This window comes from Arvicanthis niloticus, chromosome 18, assembly GCF_011762505.2.
Source record: "Arvicanthis niloticus isolate mArvNil1 chromosome 18, mArvNil1.pat.X, whole genome shotgun sequence".
Taxonomy (NCBI): Eukaryota; Metazoa; Chordata; class Mammalia; order Rodentia; family Muridae; genus Arvicanthis; species Arvicanthis niloticus.
Window position 1 is genome coordinate 54,606,749 of NC_047675.1, and position 20,257 is coordinate 54,627,005.

General features: G+C 39.9%; 1 protein-coding gene across 4 annotated transcripts in view; it reads right to left on the bottom strand.

Moving 5' to 3' along the window:
• Window positions 1-20,257, bottom strand: part of Ccdc7 (coiled-coil domain containing 7) — a 297,148-nt gene that overhangs the window by 170,095 nt on the left and 106,796 nt on the right. For 2 of the 4 annotated variants that reach the window (XM_076916072.1, XM_076916073.1), the window contains exons 24-29: window positions 13,564-13,662; window positions 11,249-11,308; window positions 9,878-9,988; window positions 5,623-5,733; window positions 2,053-2,133; window positions 700-804 (exon numbers count right to left, since the gene is read on the bottom strand). In XM_076916072.1, coding sequence (XP_076772187.1) covers window positions 700-804; window positions 2,053-2,133; window positions 5,623-5,733; window positions 9,878-9,988; window positions 11,249-11,308; window positions 13,564-13,662 — 567 coding nt within the window. Of the gene's footprint in view, window positions 1-699; window positions 805-2,052; window positions 2,134-5,622; window positions 5,734-6,992; window positions 7,044-9,877; window positions 9,989-11,248; window positions 11,309-13,563; window positions 13,663-20,257 lie in introns of those variants that run through there. The other 2 variants (XM_076916071.1, XM_076916074.1) reach the window with 2 other exon arrangements.

The window sequence follows — 20,257 nt, forward strand, 5'->3', positions numbered from 1 at the left end:
ATATACACTTATTTCCTTGATACTGGCATGTTTCTTGAGACCAACTTGTCAGGTTAGCAGAGGGGCTTTCCTGTAATGGGGGCCATAAACAGGAAGACCCCTGTAGGTCCTAACAAGGCTTTCTAGATAACTCCTTATGCCTTTTGGTTCCACATTTGTATTTAACTTGCTTATATGAATAGGAACTGTGACTAGAGCCAATGGCCACAAGAAGGCAACCAGGTCAGAAAACCCACAACCTTTAGAAACTTGCGTGTGTATGTGAGTGTGTGTGTGTCTGTTTTTTCTAGAATAGCTGCCAGGTCATATGATGTTTTCATGTTCTGACTATGATTCCACCATGAAAGAATAACCTTGGTCAAATTGTACTATGGGCATATTCTTTTGAGCTACCACATAAGTCCAGAGATACACTGGAAGTCTGAAAGACACATCAGCTGGAAGTTATCTGCTATTGGTTTCAATGGTTAGCACATTTGGTGGCTATTAAATAATCTTAGAGTCAAAACTTCTGCTTGGAAAAATGGGGCAGGGAAACTCAAGTTCAAGGCCAGCATGAGCTACATAGTTCTAGTATTAATTCTTTCTTAAGTTAGGGAATTAGCATTTTAGTTCAGGGGTAAGATTTTGGTAACAATATGCTTAGACCATCTGAAGAGCATAATGTAGAATAAAGGTACCTGGAATATTTATACTTACCTTTTCCTCTTTTGTGAGTTCCTTGTTCCTTTGTTTCTGTGTCTGATTTTGAGATTGAGTCTTGACTCTCAGAACTATGTGCTTCAGAATGAGCTATAACAGGAACTGCAAATAAAGGGGGGGGATTACTTTCAATATGTAAAAAATGATTAAAACTCTTTTGGGGGCACATACATAGAGTTTTAGTACTCAGGAGGTGGATACAGGGAGATTCAAGGTCATCTTAGAAAGGCAAGTCTGGGATATATCAAACATTGTCTCCAAAAATACCTGTTTAAAATCTGTAAGTTCAAATTTCTGACAAGTTTGCAACACCATTGTCTTTTGTGTTCTTACTTAAAAAAATAATAGAGAATGCACTCTCTCTAGTTCATTTCTCCATCCATTTGCAGAGATTACAGAAATATGACTATTTCCTTTTGTCATTAAAGAAGTAGCCTTGTTAACTCTGAGTGACAGTGGCTGCTTGTGCTAGATGACTGTGATAGATAGACCAGTGGCAGAGCTAGGTGATGGCAGCAGCTAACAAGGAATCTATGCTCTGTTGACTCTGATACAACATGACTTGTCCACACCATAGATAAGGTGTATGAACCAAATATTCAAGTGAAATACTTTGAGAAATTTGGAAGGCACATGGTGTCTTGTTCTGGAGTAGCTCACTGCCAAACTTTGGTCTGTATTGGTCCCAACTAATATAAAAGAGGTGATACTATTTGTGGGTATTCTATGCTATTGGAAACCTCTTATTATAATTAATGTAATGCCACAAGTAGTAATCTATGAATTTACCAAGGAGATCTCAGAATCTCAAGATTCTGAGTGAATCTAACCCTACAGGTCACCTTAGAGGCTATATGAGGGACCACCATGGCCACAGGCCACTATCTTTATTAGCCTCTATAAAGTTTATTTAATGTACAATTCCAGAAATAATTGTACCCAGCAGTGGAAACACATGGAATGAACTCAGTGCACAGGTTTATAGAGTGAACTATCTTTTAGAACTCTACCTTCTGGAGTTGGGGAAAGGGAGCACATATCGCCAGACATTGAACAAGTAATCATGCCTGTGAAATTGCTAAATCTAGACCTACTGCATAAAGGTAATGCATAACTTAGCTTTTGTTTTTCAGTTATTGCATAGCTAAAGGGCATACTCCCATAATACATATAGTAAAATACAGATTCTTCTAACAAAGAAAACATTTTCTATGTGACTAAGATAATTTTAGTACATAGTGGCACTGGTGTGCACGTTTTTCCAGCATTCTAGAAGCTCAGGCAGAAGGACCAACCTCAGCTGTTCCCATTCAAAGACAATGGAAAGTAATGCATAGTTTTTATGCTCACTTGCAAATCCTTTTCTTCTAGAAGGAGCTTTAGATTTTCTTCGTTCTTCATAGGTCACTATATCTGATTCTTTCCCATGAGCTGTATAAGAAGTATTAGTGCAATAAGAAGAAAAATAGAATTATTGTGAGTTCTCTAGTTCAGATTTCAAACAAATTTAAAACGTTATTTTCTTCTATTTTTCAGTTATAAATAAATGACCATAGTATTAGATATTACAAGAATATGGTAGAATATTTCAGTAAATATGTGCTTAACAAAAGTTCGAACTGATGAACTCTAAGAAATGTCTGTGGTGCAGTAAGGATTTGTTTATAGCTTATTGTAAGAAGGGATTGGGCTTTACTCACTGGGCTTTACCAGTGGTAGCCACAGGGCTGTAGCATGCCCCTGGTACAATGAGTCTCTAAGATGCGTGCTTTTGTGAAAAAGTCCTGAGGACTATGCTGCATAATGACTCAGAAACCTTAAGAAGCTGACCAACTTGCCTCCATAGTAAGGAAAGGAATTTTTCTTAGAAAGAGGAATGGCACAGTGTGGGCTTGCCACTACATAATTTTTCTGAGAACCTTGACAGCTAAACTACACTAAGAGAAAAGAATATCTGAGACTCACTACTTCCTTGCCAGGTACCATTTTGGTCTTGCATGATGGCTTATGTACTGGGGAAAATGATAGGCCCATCCTTTGCAGGGACATGATGGGCTTTTCCCAAGTCATGGTAGAGAGAGAACAAAAATGTCAAGATCTATACTCAGACTCTGATTTCTAGTTTTTTCCTGCCAAATTCACTGGTTACCTATCTAAACTAACTTACTGATTATTGTTATTGTGTATGTGCATGTATGTGTGCATATGATTATGGAAGTCATACAAATTTGTAGCATTTTCATTGAACTTACATAGGGACCTTACATGCCATTACCCTCTGAGGAATTTTGCAAGTGCTTACCTAACTAGAAAAACCCCTCTTTAAATCTATGCAGCTTGTAGACAGTAATATCCCTGTCTTACATGACACAGAATGGAAAAACAGTTACCATTAAGACAGCACTGTTTGATCAGTGGACATGCAGTGACCTAAGGATAGTAAGAGAATCCCATTTCTAGATGATCTTGGCAAGGGTTCCACAAGATTCTCTGGCCCTACTTTTATGACAAAGTAGCCTGTTGGGTCCGCACTAGCCCCACGTTCGGGTGCCAAAAAATGTCTCGGCCCGAGCAAAATGTCTCAGCCCAGGCTGCCCCGTGATTGGGCAGCCACTGTATTCCGGCCCAAGCTGCCACTCCAGTCCGCAGGTTGGGGTTCAGCAAGAGAGAGAGTGAGGATGGACTCGAAAAATGGAGACCAGACAGAGTGTGTTTCAGTCCCGTTTATTCTTCAGTCTCTCTTCTTAGTCCAAGTCCCAAGTCTTGAGTTCCTAGTTCCTAGTGCCTCCAAGTTCCAAGTTGCTTCTTCCAAGTTCTCTCCCAAGTGCCTGCTTCTCTGTCTCCTCTCCAAATTGTTCTCTTTCTCTGTTCCTCCAAATTGTTGTTCTCCAAGTTCTACTCCTAATTGTTCTGAACTCTCCTGTCTGCCTCTCACCTTTTATATATGTCTTACTTCTAATCCATGCCTTTTGGTCACACCTTTAATCATGCCCTTAGGTCTTGTCTCTAAATCTGATCTCTACACTTCTAAGTCACACTCTTAAATTACACACTTTTAATCTCACACACCCAAGGTATCTAAACCAAGATTATCAGAGTGTGCTCACTGTTGTAGGCTATTGTAATCCAAGTCTCATGTCAGGGTATATGGCTCAAGATGGCTGCAAAGCTGATAGCCACTTTCTGCTAAAAGTCGGCCCCCAACAGTAGCCTAAGTTACTTTCATTTCAAGCTCCAAACTTACATTCAGCCTTTAGTCCCCAAAAGATTGTTTTACGTAATTTTTGTTTTAAGGTGGACTTGTAATATAGAAATCTTCAGTTTATTCATCACATTTGTTACCCAAAACAACTTCATAGGAAGAAATAAAGCTGTTATCATGACTTAGATTAATGAAGCAAACACTGTCAAAGTAAGTACATTCTAGCAAGTAACAAGAATTTTTGAATATACAGAGATCTTTGTTATGATCACAGAGTTCAGTGCTGTACAAACCTAGATACCTATGATCCATAGCATTGTATTTTGTCATAAACACTGTGGCTGTCATACAAGTAGAGAGAAACTAATATGCAAAAATGATATCTCCAATGTCCTTATTCATACTTGTTTCCCATGAAGATGTCCAAGACCACTAACTTTATGTGGAATGAGTTGCTGCCACCACTAATATTCTTCCACCATGTTGTTGAAAAGCTCCCTCATCAGTGATAAGACTAGAGTAGAACATCTAAATATTCTATTTGAGAGGAAGAACCACCTTCTACCACCTTGATATTATCACATAAATTGACCCTAGCAAGGATATCACTAAAGGACTGATACTCTATATTTTTCCCACCTATGCTATGCATCCCCATATAGGAGGATTTAAAACACCTCTAGAATACTAATCAAATTCCTAGTTCTCATCTCTCAAAGACTTGGCATTATACTCTAAACTCTAAAGTCTAGAGGGAACTGCCAAGCTTCTAATTCTAATGACTCAATACATAAAAGAGGTCTCATTGTGAATAGAATTGCTCAGATATGCATACACATTTCCTTGATACTGGCATGTTTCTTGATACCATCCTGTCAGGTTAGCAGAAAGGCTTTCCTATAATGGGGCCATAAAAAGGAAGACCCCTGGAGTTCCTATCAAAGCTTCCTAGATAACACCTTAGGCTCTTTGGTTCCTAATTTGTATTTAATTTGTTTATCTCAATAGTAACTATATTTGTGACTGGAGCCTTGGTGATAAGAAGGCTTTGACAGGTCAGAGAAACCTCAACCTCTAAGAACTCTGTGTGTGTATGTGGTGTTTGTGTGTTTCTATATCTGTTTATCTCTCTGTCTGTCTGTCTCTTTCTCTCTCTGTCTCTCTGTGTCTGTCTGTCTGTCTGTCTGTCTCTCTTTCTCTCTCTCTCTCTCTCTCTCTCTCTCTCTCTCTCTCTCTCTGTGTGTGTGTGTGTGTGTGCCTGCCTGCGTGCGTGCATGTGTGTTATAGGATAGTTACCAGGTCAGATGATGTTTTCATGTACTGATTCTGTTTCTACAAGAAATGAACAACTTTGGTCAATTTCTACTATGGGCATGTTCTTTTGAGCTACCACAAAAGTCCAGAGACACACTGGAAGTCTGAAAGATACAACAGTGTGAAATTATCTGCTATTGGGACTGAAGGGATATCATATTTGGTGGCTATTAAATAATCTTAGAGTCAAAAGTTCTGCTTGGAAAGATGGAACAGGGAAATTCTAGTTCAAGGCCAACATGAGGTACATAGTTCTAATATTAATTCTTTCTTAAGTTAGGGAATTGGTATTTTAGTGCAGGGGTAAGATTTTGGAAACTATGCACTTAAATGCAGATTCATGAAGAAAATTAAAAGGCCACCCGAAGAGCCTAATGTAAACTACCTGGAATATTTATACTTACGACTGCCTTTTCCTCTTTTGTGAGTTCTTTGTTTCTTTGTATGTTCATATGGTTTTGAGACTGAGCTTCGACTCTCAGGGCTAAGCACTTCATAACCATCTGCACCAGGAGCTGTGTAAAACAGGTATATTTAGTTGAATATATGAAAAGGTGTTTGAAATTTTGTGTGAGTCACATGCCTAGAATCTCAGTACTCAGGAGGTGGACACAGGGTTATTCAATGATGTCTTTGTAAGGTCATCCTGAGATACACCAAACTTTGTCTCCAAAAATACCTGTTTTAAATCCATAAGTTCAAATTTCTGAGAAGTTTGCAATAACATTGCCCTTTGTGTTCATCAGTTAAAAATATGATAGTAATAAATAATGCAAGTCTCTCCAGTTCATTTCTCCATCCATTTGCAGAGACTACAGAAATTTTGCCATAAATGAATTAGCCTTGTTAACTCAGTGAGTGGCAGTGGCTGCTTGTGCTAGATGACTGTGATGATCCAGTGGCAGAGCTAGGCTATGGCAGCAGCTAACAAGGAAACCATGCTCTGTCAACTCTGATATAACATGACTTGTCTGTTACTACAGACAAGGTGCATGGACCAAATATTTAAGTGAAATCTTTTGAGAAATCTGGAAAGCACATGGTGTCTTTGTCTGGAGTAACTCACTGCCAAACTTTGGTCTGTATTGGTCCCAAAAAACACAAAAGAAGTGATGATATTTATGGGTCTGCTCTGCTACTGGAACCCTCTCATTACTATCAATGAGATGCCACCAAGAGCAATCTATAAATTTTCCAAGAAGATCTCAACTTCTGAGTGAATCTAACCCTACAGATTGCCTTAGAGGCCATCTGAGAGGCCACCATGGCCACTGGCCACCCTTTTCATCAGCCTCTGTAAAGCATATTTATCTTTCAGTTCCAGCAACAATTGTACTCAGCAGTGGAAACATATGGAATGAACTCAGTACACAGGTTTATAGAGTGAACAGGCTTTTAGAACTTTGACTACTTGAGTTAGTGAAAGGGAGCACACATTTAGAGATTCAGCACATAATCATGTTTGTGAAATTTCTACATCTGGACCTACTGAGTAAAAGCAATGCATACCTTAGCTTTTGTTTGTCGGTTATTACATGGCTAACAAGAATACTCCTGGAACACATATAGTAAAATACAGACTCTTGAACCAATAAAAACAGTTTGGGTGTAATTAAGACAATTTTAGATAATTTCAGTACAGAGTTGTACATATGTTCTTCCAACCTTCTAGAATCTGAGACAAGAGAACTAGTCTCCACTGGTCCCATTCAAAATAGTGCAAATAATGTATAGTTTTTATGCTCATAAGCATCCCCTTTTCTTCTAGAAGTACCTTGCTCCTTGGTTTTTGTTGCTTCTTCATAGTGCACTCTATCTGATTCTTCTTCATGAGTTGTATAAAGAAAAATATTAGTGCAACATCCAGAAAAAATAGAACTATTTCTATTTCAGATTGAAAAGTAATCTATAGTGCTATTCTCTGCTATTTTTCTGAGTTATGAATAAATGACCTTAATATTAAGTATGAGAAGAAAATAGTAAAATGTTTCAGTAAATATCAGGTGTTCCAACCTATATGGTCTAAGAAGTGTCTGGAATTCAGTTAGTTTTTGTTTATACCTTATGTTACAGAGGAATTAGGGCTCTGACACTGGGCTTCACCAATTGTAGTTATTGCTATAGTAAGCCCATGGTAGAGTGAGTCTTCAAGACTTGTGCCTTGATGAGAAAGTCGTAAGGATTATATTGCATAGCCATTCAGAACCTTAAAAAGCTGGCCAACCAGCCTCTATAGTAAGGAAGGGAAATTTGTTTACCTAAGGAAGTGGAATGGCACAGTATGGGTTTATCACTAAACATCTTTCCTCAGAGCCTTGGGTGCTACACTCTACAAAGAGGGAGGAACCCCTTAGATTCTCTACTTCTTTGTTAGGTATCATTTTGGTCTTACATGATGACCTATGTATTGGGGAAAATGATAAGTCCATACTTTACAGAGATACTATAGGTATCCCAGGTCACTGTAGAATGAAAACAAAAATGTCAAGATTTATATTCAGACTCTGATTTCTACTTTTGTATTTGCCACTTTCACTGGTTACCTAGCTAAACTTACTTTACTGATTATTTTTATTGTGTACGTACATGCGTGAATGTGTGCATATGATTATGGAGGTCATACAAATTTGTGGCATTTCCATTTAACTTACATGGGGACCTTACATGCCTTTACCCACTGAGGCATGTTGCCAGTGCTTACCTAACTAGAATAAACTCCTCTCTAAGATTATGTCAGCTGGTAGACAGTAATATCCCCATCTTAGGACACAGAATAGAAAAAATTACCATTAAGACAGCACTGTTTGATGAGAGGACACATAGTGACCTAAGAATGGTAAGATGACCCTATTCCTGGATGATCTAGGTAGTAGTTCAACGAGGTCTCTGGCCCTAGTTACTTGATAAAGTGTCCTAGAGATACTTTTATTTCAAACCCCCACCTTACACTCAGCTTTAAGTCCCCAAAGGATTGTTTTATTTATGTTTTTGTTTTAAGTTGGGTGTGTAATATAGATCTCCAATTTATCTATCACCCTGTTACCCAAGACAACTTCATAGGGAGAAAAATAAAGCTGTTGTCATGACTTAGATTAATGAAGCAAACATCATCAAAGGCAGTATGTACTACTCTGTAACTATCAAATTTGTGCATAAAGAGTTCTTGGCTTTTTCATGATCACATGTTCAATGCTGTTTAACCCTGGGTACCTGTGATTCATGACATTGTGTTCTACCATAAACACTGTGACTCTCTTACAATTAGAGCAAAGCTACTATGCAGAACTTGTATCTCTTATGTCCTTTTTCATTTTTTCCAATTAGATGTTTAAGACCACTTTAACTTTATCTAGTGTGTGTTAATGTCATAATGTCTTCCACAGTGTTATTGAACTGCTCCCCTATCTGTCATAAGTCTACAGTTGAAAACCTGAATATTCTAGAGTAAGGACCAGCCATCTACCATCTTGATGTAATCACATAAACCGACCCTAGCAAGGATATCACCAAAGGACCAAGTACTCTATTTTTTCCACTTATGCTATGCTTCCTATATAGACAGATTTAATAAACGCCTCTAGAATACTAATCAAATTTCTAGTTCTTATCTCCCAAAGATATGGCATGATACTCTAAACTCTAAAGTCTAGAGGGAACTGCCAAGCTTCCAATTCTAATGACTCAATACATAAAAGAGGTCTCATTGTGAATGGTATTACTCAGATTTGCACACACATTTATTTGATACTTGCTTGTTTCTTGATACCATCCTGTCAGGTTAGCAGAAAGACTTTCCTATAATAGGGCCATAAACAGGAAGACTCCTGGAGTTCCTATCAAAGCTTCCTAGATAACACCTTAGGCTCTTTGGTTTCTAATTTGTATTTAATTTGTTTATCTCAATAGTAACTATGTTTGTGACTGGATGGAGCCTTGGTGATAAGAAGGCCACTACTTGACAGGTCAGAGAAACCATAACCTCTAAGAACACTCTCTCTCTCTCTCTCTCTCTCTCTCTCTCTCTCTCTCTCTCTCTCTGTCTGTCTGTCTCTGTCATTCTCTCTGTGTGTCTGTATATGTGTATGTGGTGTTTTTGTGTGTCTGTGTATATTTGTGTTTCTCTCTCTCTCTCTCTCTCTCTCTCTCTCTCTCTCTCTCTCTGTGTGTGTGTGTGTGTGTGTGTGTGTGTGTGTGACTGCCTGCGTGCGTGCGTGCATGTGTGTTATAGGATAGTTACCAGGTCAGATGATGTTTTCATGTACTGATTCTGTTTCTACAAGAAATGAACAACTTTGGTCAATTTCTACTATGGGCATGTTCTTTTGAGCTACCACAAAAGTCCAGAGACACACTGGAAGTCTGAAAGATACAACAGTGTGAAATTATCTGCTATTGGGACTGAAGGGATATCATATTTGGTGGCTATTAAATAATCTTAGAGTCAAAAGTTCTGCTTGGAAAGATGGAACAGGGAAATTCTAGTTCAAGGCCAACATGAGGTACATAGTTCTAATATTAATTCTTTCTTAAGTTAGGGAATTGGTATTTTAGTGCAGGGGTAAGATTTTGGAAACTATGCACTTAAATGCAGATTCATGAAGAAAATTAAAAGGCCACCCGAAGAGCCTAATGTAAACTACCTGGAATATTTATACTTACGACTGCCTTTTCCTCTTTTGTGAGTTCTTTGTTTCTTTGTATGTTCATATGGTTTTGAGACTGAGCTTCGACTCTCAGGGCTAAGCACTTCATAACCATCTGCACCAGGAGCTGTGTAAAACAGGTATATTTAGTTGAATATATGAAAAGGTGTTTGAAATTTTGTGTGAGTCACATGCCTAGAATCTCAGTACTCAGGAGGTGGACACAGGGTTATTCAATGATGTCTTTGTAAGGTCATCCTGAGATACACCAAACTTTGTCTCCAAAAATACCTGTTTTAAATCCATAAGTTCAAATTTCTGAGAAGTTTGCAATAACATTGCCCTTTGTGTTCATCAGTTAAAAATATGATAGTAATAAATAATGCAAGTCTCTCCAGTTCATTTCTCCATCCATTTGCAGAGACTACAGAAATTTTGCCATAAATGAATTAGCCTTGTTAACTCAGTGAGTGGCAGTGGCTGCTTGTGCTAGATGACTGTGATGATCCAGTGGCAGAGCTAGGCTATGGCAGCAGCTAACAAGGAAACCATGCTCTGTCAACTCTGATATAACATGACTTGTCTGTTACTACAGACAAGGTGCATGGACCAAATATTTAAGTGAAATCTTTTGAGAAATCTGGAAAGCACATGGTGTCTTTGTCTGGAGTAACTCACTGCCAAACTTTGGTCTGTATTGGTCCCAAAAAACACAAAAGAAGTGATGATATTTATGGGTCTGCTCTGCTACTGGAACCCTCTCATTACTATCAATGAGATGCCACCAAGAGCAATCTATAAATTTTCCAAGAAGATCTCAACTTCTGAGTGAATCTAACCCTACAGATTGCCTTAGAGGCCATCTGAGAGGCCACCATGGCCACTGGCCACCCTTTTCATCAGCCTCTGTAAAGCATATTTATCTTTCAGTTCCAGCAACAATTGTACTCAGCAGTGGAAACATATGGAATGAACTCAGTACACAGGTTTATAGAGTGAACAGGCTTTTAGAACTTTGACTACTTGAGTTAGTGAAAGGGAGCACACATTTAGAGATTCAGCACATAATCATGTTTGTGAAATTTCTACATCTGGACCTACTGAGTAAAAGCAATGCATACCTTAGCTTTTGTTTGTCGGTTATTACATGGCTAACAAGAATACTCCTGGAACACATATAGTAAAATACAGACTCTTGAACCAATAAAAACAGTTTGGGTGTAATTAAGACAATTTTAGATAATTTCAGTACAGAGTTGTACATATGTTCTTCCAACCTTCTAGAATCTGAGACAAGAGAACTAGTCTCCACTGGTCCCATTCAAAATAGTGCAAATAATGTATAGTTTTTATGCTCATAAGCAACCCTCTTTTCTTCTAGAAGTACCTTGTTCCTTGGTTTTTGTTGCTTCTTCATAGTGCACTGTATCTGACTCCTCCTCATGAGCTATATACAAAGAAATGTTATTGCAATAAACAAAAACCAGAATTGTTGTGAAGTCTCTACTTCACATTCAAACAATTTGACAGTGTTATTCTCTGCCATTTTTTCAGAGTCACAAATAAATGAGCACTATGTCAGACATGGTAATAAAGTGGTACAGCTTTAGTGTATATGATGGTAAACTTTGTCAATTTATAGTTTATAGGTACAATATAGTTATCATTTACTGCTCTTATTTTTATGTATTTTCATGTGTATTGATATGTCTAGACCCCACAGGACAGCACTGGAACCCTTGAAGCTCAAGTTACAACTGGTCGTGACCACTAGATATGGCAACTTGGAAATGATTTCAGGTCTTTTGGAAGAGCTGCAAGCACTCTTAACTGCACAGTTATCTTCCCAGCTTCTGCTTTTCTTAAGTTGCTTATATATTACAGATCACACAGGTTTTGTAGGCAAAATAACAAAAATGTATGTTCAGGTTTATTCATTATTTCACCATCTATAATTGAAAATGAATATATGTGTTTAATCATGAAAAGTGAGTCTAAATAGGCATATTATACAGCTTCTTAAAGAGAGTACATATTATATACTCTGGTCATTGCACATTAAAATGAAACAACTGTATATAGGAGCTGAAAATGGCTTTGAAAGGTTCTCTGTATTTGGAGAATACACCTGTTGTAATAGGCTTGTATACTGCCTTTTATACAAAGAAAAAAGGTGAACAATGAAGATAAAAGTGAAAAATTACATATAGTTATTTTTACCAAATAAAATATACGTGAAACATCTGAAAGTAGTTCACATGGTTAGCTGCAAAATGGAGCAGAGAAGCCCTGGGTATTTCCATACTTGTACATACATATCTTAGTTTAGGAATCATGTGCATGTTCCTAATATTTCAAAAATAAAGTTAAACCACAAACATAAGGGGATATTTTGCTTTATGTCACCCCACAAAAGGCATAGAACCCTTCATAAAGTCATTCATTGCTCATGATAGAATCTAGCTAGTAACTAGAAAATTATGAATATGCAATAGAAGATATTGCCAAGAGGCAGCAATAATGAACACAATATAATAAATGATAATTAGTGCTTATACTTGGACAATATATGTAACACACTTCTGGATATAATGGGGGTACGGACAGTGAATTCTTAAGGTAGTACATTGATGGGCTCTCTAAAAGGATCTTATGGCCTAGATACAGGTCAAATGATGTTCCAAATGTTCAGTTAAGGAGGAACTACATGGTTACAGTTCCTCTGACAAACAAAAGCTTCTTTGCTCATTTCTTGAAATCGTCTAAAATAAATGAATAGATATATAGAAAGTGACATCACAAGTGCTCTGAGTACGCTGTGGACTGGCTGATGATGATCAGTATACTTGTTCATGAAATAGCTTGTCATACACTATCAATATACTCCACGAGCCATCAAATATTCTCAGAAGAGCTACCAACAATGGGAAAGTTCCCACCTCAGAGGAAGAACGGGACCCAAATCCCATTGATAACCTTGTCTGAATAGCAGATTCTGCCCTAATGACCCATATATGGCAATCAGATGGACAATTATTGCCTACAAGACACAATTATCTAGAAGCCTTGTGAGGTTCTAGACATGATTTGTAATGGGCATGGTGTATCATTCTAATGGCTAACCATTGGCCTCCTTTGCTCCAACAGGTATAAAAGAAACCCAGCTATGGTGAGACACCTTAACACCTTGCAATCTCATTTTCCCATGTGGAATCCTTAACACCACCTACCTATGTGTTACCAGAAAGTCGTTTCCTTTGAGGAGAGCTACAATCAAGAAGTTGTTGGCAACTTTCCAACAAGTCACAACTTGTCCTTCTACCATGTGACACCAATACCCACTGTTATTTGAGTTAAAGACTGCAGCCACATCTCTGCCCATTTATTTGAGAGTTTGGAAAATGGTTATTAGCACAGGGAAGAGGTGCTTGCTGCCATTTTTAAATATATAATTTGCAGGAGGTAGCTAAAAGGTAGGAGACACACTTTAAAAGTCAATTGCTGCCTAGTTTCAGGGCCTTGGTTGACAGAATCAGAAATACCAAAGGGCTCAAGCTCTTTTTCATGGTTCTCTATCTTGAGGTATTTTAGAACAAAAAAACAAATCTCTATAATATCAATTTCAAAATTTCATGAATGAAGAAAAATGGTGTGATGAGTTTAATTCAAGATTATATAATGTTGTATAACTCTCATACTTACGAGGCAGTTTCTCAATCTTAGAACCTCTTTTTCTCTTTGATTTTCCTCTCATGCCCGAGGCTTCTTTGACAAAATTTTTATCTTGCTCTTCATCTTCATCTACATAAAATATATTAAATGTGGTAAATAAGAGAACAAATACCTTTATTTCAAATTTATAAAGTGTACATAGCAGCTTTCTTCAACTCCCCCAAAAATGATTAACTAGGTTAGTATAATGTGAAAAAATATTAAAGAGATCTAATGGATATTATCAAATTTGTGTCCTTAATTTATAAACATATATTAACTTTTTATCTTAATTTCTAGTTTTGCTGTTCTGTTTGTACTTTTATGTTAATTCACATAAATAATAGGACAGTGGCAATGTATATGTACAAGATTATTATAGCAATTATAATATAGTCAAAGCTCAATTATGGAGACTAGGTTAAACAAACTAGGGCATATACAATATGGTATACTAAACATATCTGTAAAACAATGTATAGGCATTACTTGGAGGTAATGTTAAATGGAGGAAAAGAATGAAAAGGATCACTCATGTGCTTGCTATTCTCCATAAGAAAGAAGGGACTTGGGGAAAGAAGTGACTTATCTTTATAAAATAAAATACAGTAAAGATCAAAAATAATGCAGTTGGTTACCTACAAGAAAAGGAGTAGGAAACAAAGCCAAGGTATTCTTTTAGGTAAATATGGTTCTTTACAGTTACTTTTAAAAACAGGTCCATTTCCCACTCATTTCAGAAGTTAAATAAAAACATCAAGTACAATATAAAAAGAAAAAGTGAAATGAAATAGAAATAGAAATTAAAACTCAAATAAATTAGTCTACTGGGGGTGAGGAGACTAGTCAAAATAACTGGCCAATGTTTGTAATAAAGGAAGAGTGTTGGTATCAGGCCTCAATCCCAGTGACATCACATCTAGGCAACCCCCACATTATTGCCAAGGCAACTGCCATACATTCTCAGAATCCACCTGGCTATCTCCCACCTTCACCTGGGAGAGGCAACATCACCGCCCATATAAAGCAGGCAGAACCCCCTGACCTATCTCTCTTCTTTCTTCTCTTCTTCCATCTTCTTCCTCTTCTCTACCTCCACCCCCACCCCCTCCATCTTTGCCCTATCTCCTGAATAAACCCCACTTGAAACTGTTTGGTCTGATGTGGTCTGTTGTAAGCCGCATGCAGATGTATTTCATTGGTACATTTGGGTCAAGACCGAAGATTTTGGGAACCACGACCCATTGTGCAGCCTGCCAGCTGCCGCAACTGGCTGCTGTGACCATGTGAGACCGACACCATGTGGCCTGCCATGGCCGCCACCACCACCAGTGCCACTGCTACACCACATGGACTGTATCTACCAGTACCTGCAGTCACTGACAGAGGGAATTTCCATCGCTGCCACAGACCAACTTCACCCACTGCTGCAAGGCTCACAGAACTTCCACCACCAGTTCCACCTTTCATGATACCTGACTGCAGATGTCCACAAACACACACTGGCATATTGATTGGTAAGGAGCTTCCAATTGCTGGGAGGAACCCTAAATGCTCAGATAGCACCTGGCCAGCCTTTCCTGGGCTGAGGGTTTGGCGTTTCAACGCCCCAGTCCATATGACTGGCCTCCTGGCCGACCTATGACTTAGGACTTTGGCCATTGGGTGACTTCCCTCCTCGAAAGCAGTTCATAAACTCCCCCAAGCTCTTGCAGCAGCCAATAAATAGCGGGTACTAGGTTGAGCTGCTTTCTGGCTATTTCCAGGAGTTCACGACAGCCAGGGCTCCTAGGTATTCTCATGATGACCTGATATCTAGGCCACCTGCCTGATCCATTACCAACTTTTCTCTTGGAATGCCAATTTGAATAGTTCAGTAACAGCCCCCATCATCCAATGGGTGCTAAATTGTCTTCAACTGTACCTCCAGACACTCCACTGGGTTGTCTCCTGAAAAACCTCAAATCTCTAAAATTAATGCTTGATTCGAGGCCTTCCAAACCGATACACCTTTGCAATAAGGTCTGGATTTGGTACTCTCTAGATAATGGTTCAAAATGGCCACCTAATGGCACGCTAGACCCAATCATTTTAAAGGGTCTTCATCCATACTACCAGCAGTCTGGTAAATGGAAAGAGGTTCCCTATATCCAAGCATTCATCTACCTTCGCTCTAATCCCTCTATGTGTTCTGCCTGTTTCCCACCCCAACTTCTTTTAGCCATAAAACCTACTCAACCACCATTAGATGACACTACACCCCTAGATCCAGCTGACAACTACCTCCCTTCAATTGCAGACCTGTTTCCATGATGCCAAAACCCCAAACTGCTGTTTTGGTTTCTTCTCACCAGGATACCTCAGAGCCTACTAGCCCGACCTCTTCAGACCCCTCCCCTCCTTCTGTGCCAGCTGCAGGCCACCCTAATCACCCTGCGTTGGCACCAAACTTTACCCCTCCTATCACGAATTCTAAGGCCACAGGCAAACCTCCAATTCCTTCTCCAGGGACACCTAAACCAGCATCTGTCCTTCCTCTAAGGAAAGTGGCTGGAGTTGATGATCTGGTCAGAGTACATGTCCCTTTCTCACTGACTGAACTTCCTTAAATAGAGAGCAGACTGGGTTCCTATACCTCTAACTCCTCCACCTTTATTAAAGAATTCCAGTACATTACTCAATCTTGTAGCTTGACTTTCCATAATGTACATATGATTCTCACTAACAATTTACTTCCTGATGAACACAGGCGAGTTTGGGAAGAGGTAAAAATGCATGCAGATCAGATTCATCAGACAGATGGAACATATCCAATTGGATCTGAGGCAGTTCCTGACCAGGATCCTAGATGGAATTATAATTCCACAGGTGGTATCTTAGGTAGAGATAGATTTATAACATGTCTTTTGGCAGGTCTAAGAAAGGCAGCCTTAAAGCCAGTAAACTTTGAAAAACTCCAGGAGGTTTTCCAGGAAAAACAGGAAAACCCATCTCAGTTTTTAGAATGCCTGACAAAGGCTTTATTGCAGTATACCAATCTGGACCCTGAAAACCCAGAAGATAAGCAGCTTCTGATGACCTACTTTTTTTCCCCAGAGCTACCCCGACATAAAAGCTAAACTTAGGTGATTTGAAAGGGGGCTCCTAAGTCCACAGGCAGAGAAGTCTTGGCACTGGCCTTCAAGGTGTACCATGAGAAAGATGAGAAAGCCCAAAACAGAAATATTACATGCTGGCAAAGGCTATCCAACCAGCCTCAGCCATTACCCCAGACTCCTGGTCTTTGAAGGCTCAGGGACCACCAGGCCCCTGCTATAAATGTGGTCAACAAGGTCATTGGGCAAAGGCTTGCCCCCACCCCAGCAAGCCAAGGGGACCATGTCCTTGGTGCCATCAGAAGGGACATTGGGCTGTTGATCGCCCTCATGTCACCCAGAATAAAGGGACATCACTCCCGAAAACCCTTCAGCTGACCTTCTAGAATTGGCTATGAAGGACTGACAGGACCTGAGCTCTCTTGACCCAACCACACCTATCACTAGCAGGGAATCCCGGGTAGCTATTATGGTATGTGGAAGACCCATCTCCTTCCTCTAGGACACTGGGGCCACTTACTCGGTCCTGATGGAATTTTGGGGAGCCCACTTCACCTTTGTGTTTTTCTATTGTCAGGGTAGAAGGACAACCTTACATTTCTCACCAGACCCCACCACTTAGTGGCATTTTTAGGGGTGTACCTCTCACCCATTTCTTCTTGGTAGTGCCTATATGTCCTGTCCCCTTATTGGGAAGGGATATTTTAGCTAAGTTGGGAGCTTCTATTTCCTTTGCTTCCTCAATTCGCCTAAACCCAAGCTTGCCAGCAGTTCCTCTGCTCCTTCTTCTAGCCAGTCAACCTACTAATACTACTAACATATTATTTCTTTTGCCAGCTTCTCAGGTGGACCTAAGTTTGGGACATCCAGAACCCCTCTGTTGCTAAACATCATTCTCCTGTTGTCATCCAGTTACTGGACTCTACCAGGTACATCACCCAAGCTCAATACCTTCTCTCTTTCCAGAGCCTCAGGAGACTTAAGCCTATCATTTCTAACCTCTTAAGGAAAATCTCCTTCGCCCTACCTCTTCCCACTTTAACACCCCTATACAGTTAAGAAACCTAATGGTACCTATCGACTGGTTCAAGACCTCAGATGCATTAATTCTGTAGTGGTTCCCCTCCATCCTGTTGTGGCTAACCCTTACACACTTCTTTCTACTATCCTTTCAGGGACTTCTCATTTTTCAGTCCTAGATCTCAAGGATGCATTTTTTTTCTATTCCTCTAGATGTCCAGTCACAGGACATATTTGCCTTTACTTGGACAGATCCTGACACCCACTTTTCTACTCAACTTACCTGGGCTGTTCTACCTCAGGGATTCAGGACAGCCCACACCTATTTGGCCAGGCCTTGCCTTCTGATTTGCTCTCTTTACCTCTCCCTAGATCTAAGATTGCACTTTACATAGATGATGTCCTTCTCTGTAGCCCCTCTCTTGAGATTAGACAAACTGACACCACTGTTCTTCTAAATTTCCTTTCCAGTCGAGGTTACAGGGTCTCACCTTCTAAAGTCTAACTATCTACTCCTCAGGTCACCTATTTGGGACTAACAATTATTGCAGTCCACAAAGCTATTACCTTAGATAAAAAGAATCTGATTCAGTCTCTAACTGTTCCTTCTACAAAGGAAGAGATTTTATCAGTCCTAGGAATGGCTAGCTTTTTGCCTTCCTGGGTTCCTTCCTTTTCCCTACTTTCTTGCCCCTTATATGAAGCAGCATTAGGCCTCACCCATGAACCTCTTCTCAAACCTGTTACTAAGCCCTTTCAACAGCTCCAACAGACTCTCCTTGCATCTCCCTGACCTGACTCATCCTTTTTCCCTCTATGTAACTGAAAAGAAGAGATTTGCCCTTGGAGTCTTAAGTCACCAACTGGGACCATCTTTTGCACCTGTAGCATACTTGTCAAAAGACTAGATCTAACCATCCAGGGATGGGCACCTTGTATTCATACCTTAGCAGCTGCTGAACTCTTTATTTGAGAGTCAAAGAAACTATCCTTGGGATCGCCTATAACTGTCCTCTCTTCTCACAACCTGTCACAGCTCCTAACTTATAAAGGCTTACAGACTCTACCTTCCTCCAGAGTTCTTTCTCTTCAGGTAGCTCTAATAGAAGACTCCACCCTCCCCTTTCAATTATGTCCACCTCTTAATATTTCCAATCTTCTTCCTCGACCTAATACCAATTACTCCCTATCTCATTCCTGCACTGAAACTTTAGAGGAACTATTACCTCATCCTTCATACATACAGGAGGGCACATTGCCTCAAGCCATCTATACCTGGAATACAGATGGAAGCTCCTTTCTACATGAAGGGGCAAGGAAAGCTGGATATACCATAGTGTCAGACACCAAGGTGGTGGAGGCACAGGCCCTTCCTGCTCATACCAACAACCAACTGGCTGAACTAATAACCCTTCCAGCTGGCACAGGGACAATCCCTCAACATCTACACAGATTCCAAATATGCTTTCCATATCTTGTTGTCCCATGCTGCTATCTGGAAGGAGCATGGGTTTCTTACCACAAAAGGAGGATCAGTAACTAATGCTAACCAAATTATGGCCATGCTAAAGGCCTCCCATCTCCCCACAGCTATTGGGATTGTCCACTGCAGATCCCACTGGATGGGTGACTCTATTATCTCCAAGGGAAACAACTGAACTGATGAGGCAGCTAGAGCTGTGGTCCTTAGGGGTCTAGACTCATCTCACCCTCCCCAGGACATTCTTACACTGTAACCCACATCCCCACCTACACCCCCTGACACTCATCAAACTCTGTCCTATCTTCACCAACTCTTTCATTCTAATAGCCAAGCGTTGTCTTATTTTGTTAAGACCCACCTACAGCCTACTCCTGAGGACTTAAGTTTCTTAAAATCTATCACTGCTTCTTGCAAAATCTGTCAGATGTCAGATCCCAACTTAAGGTTTCATAGCACCCTTTTTTCCTACCCACCAGGCTAGAGGTTTCCTTCCTGGAACTGACTGGCAACTTGACTTTACCCACATGCCTGCTGTCAAATGTGCCAAGTACCTCCTGGTCTTGGTAAACACCTTATCAGGCTGGGTAGAGGCTTTTCCCACAACTAATAAAAGGGCTCAGACAGTCTCTGATCTCCTCCTCCAGGAGATTATCCCCCAATTTGGTGTTCCAGCCTCCCTCCAGTCAGACAATGGTACTGAATTTACTTCCCAGGTTTCTCAAATTCTATCTAAGGCCCTAGGCATCTCCTGGTATTTTCACATCCCCTATCACCCCCAATCTTCAGGTAAAGCAGAAAGAACTAACCATTCTTTAAAAACCACTCTTGTCAAGCTGTCACAGGAACTTCATCTTGACTGGGTAAAACTCCTACCTCTGGCTCTTTTCAGGCTATGAGCTCTCCCCAAGAAGCCTCTCCTCATCTCACCCTTTGAACTCATGTATGGATATTTAGTTCTAACTCCTAGTCTTTCACCTAAATGCTCTCCCCTCCCAGACCATCTACTCACCCCTTTACCTTGCCACCTCCATTCTCTCTTAACAGAACTTTGCTGACCACCATCTACCTCAATCACACACTGTCTCCT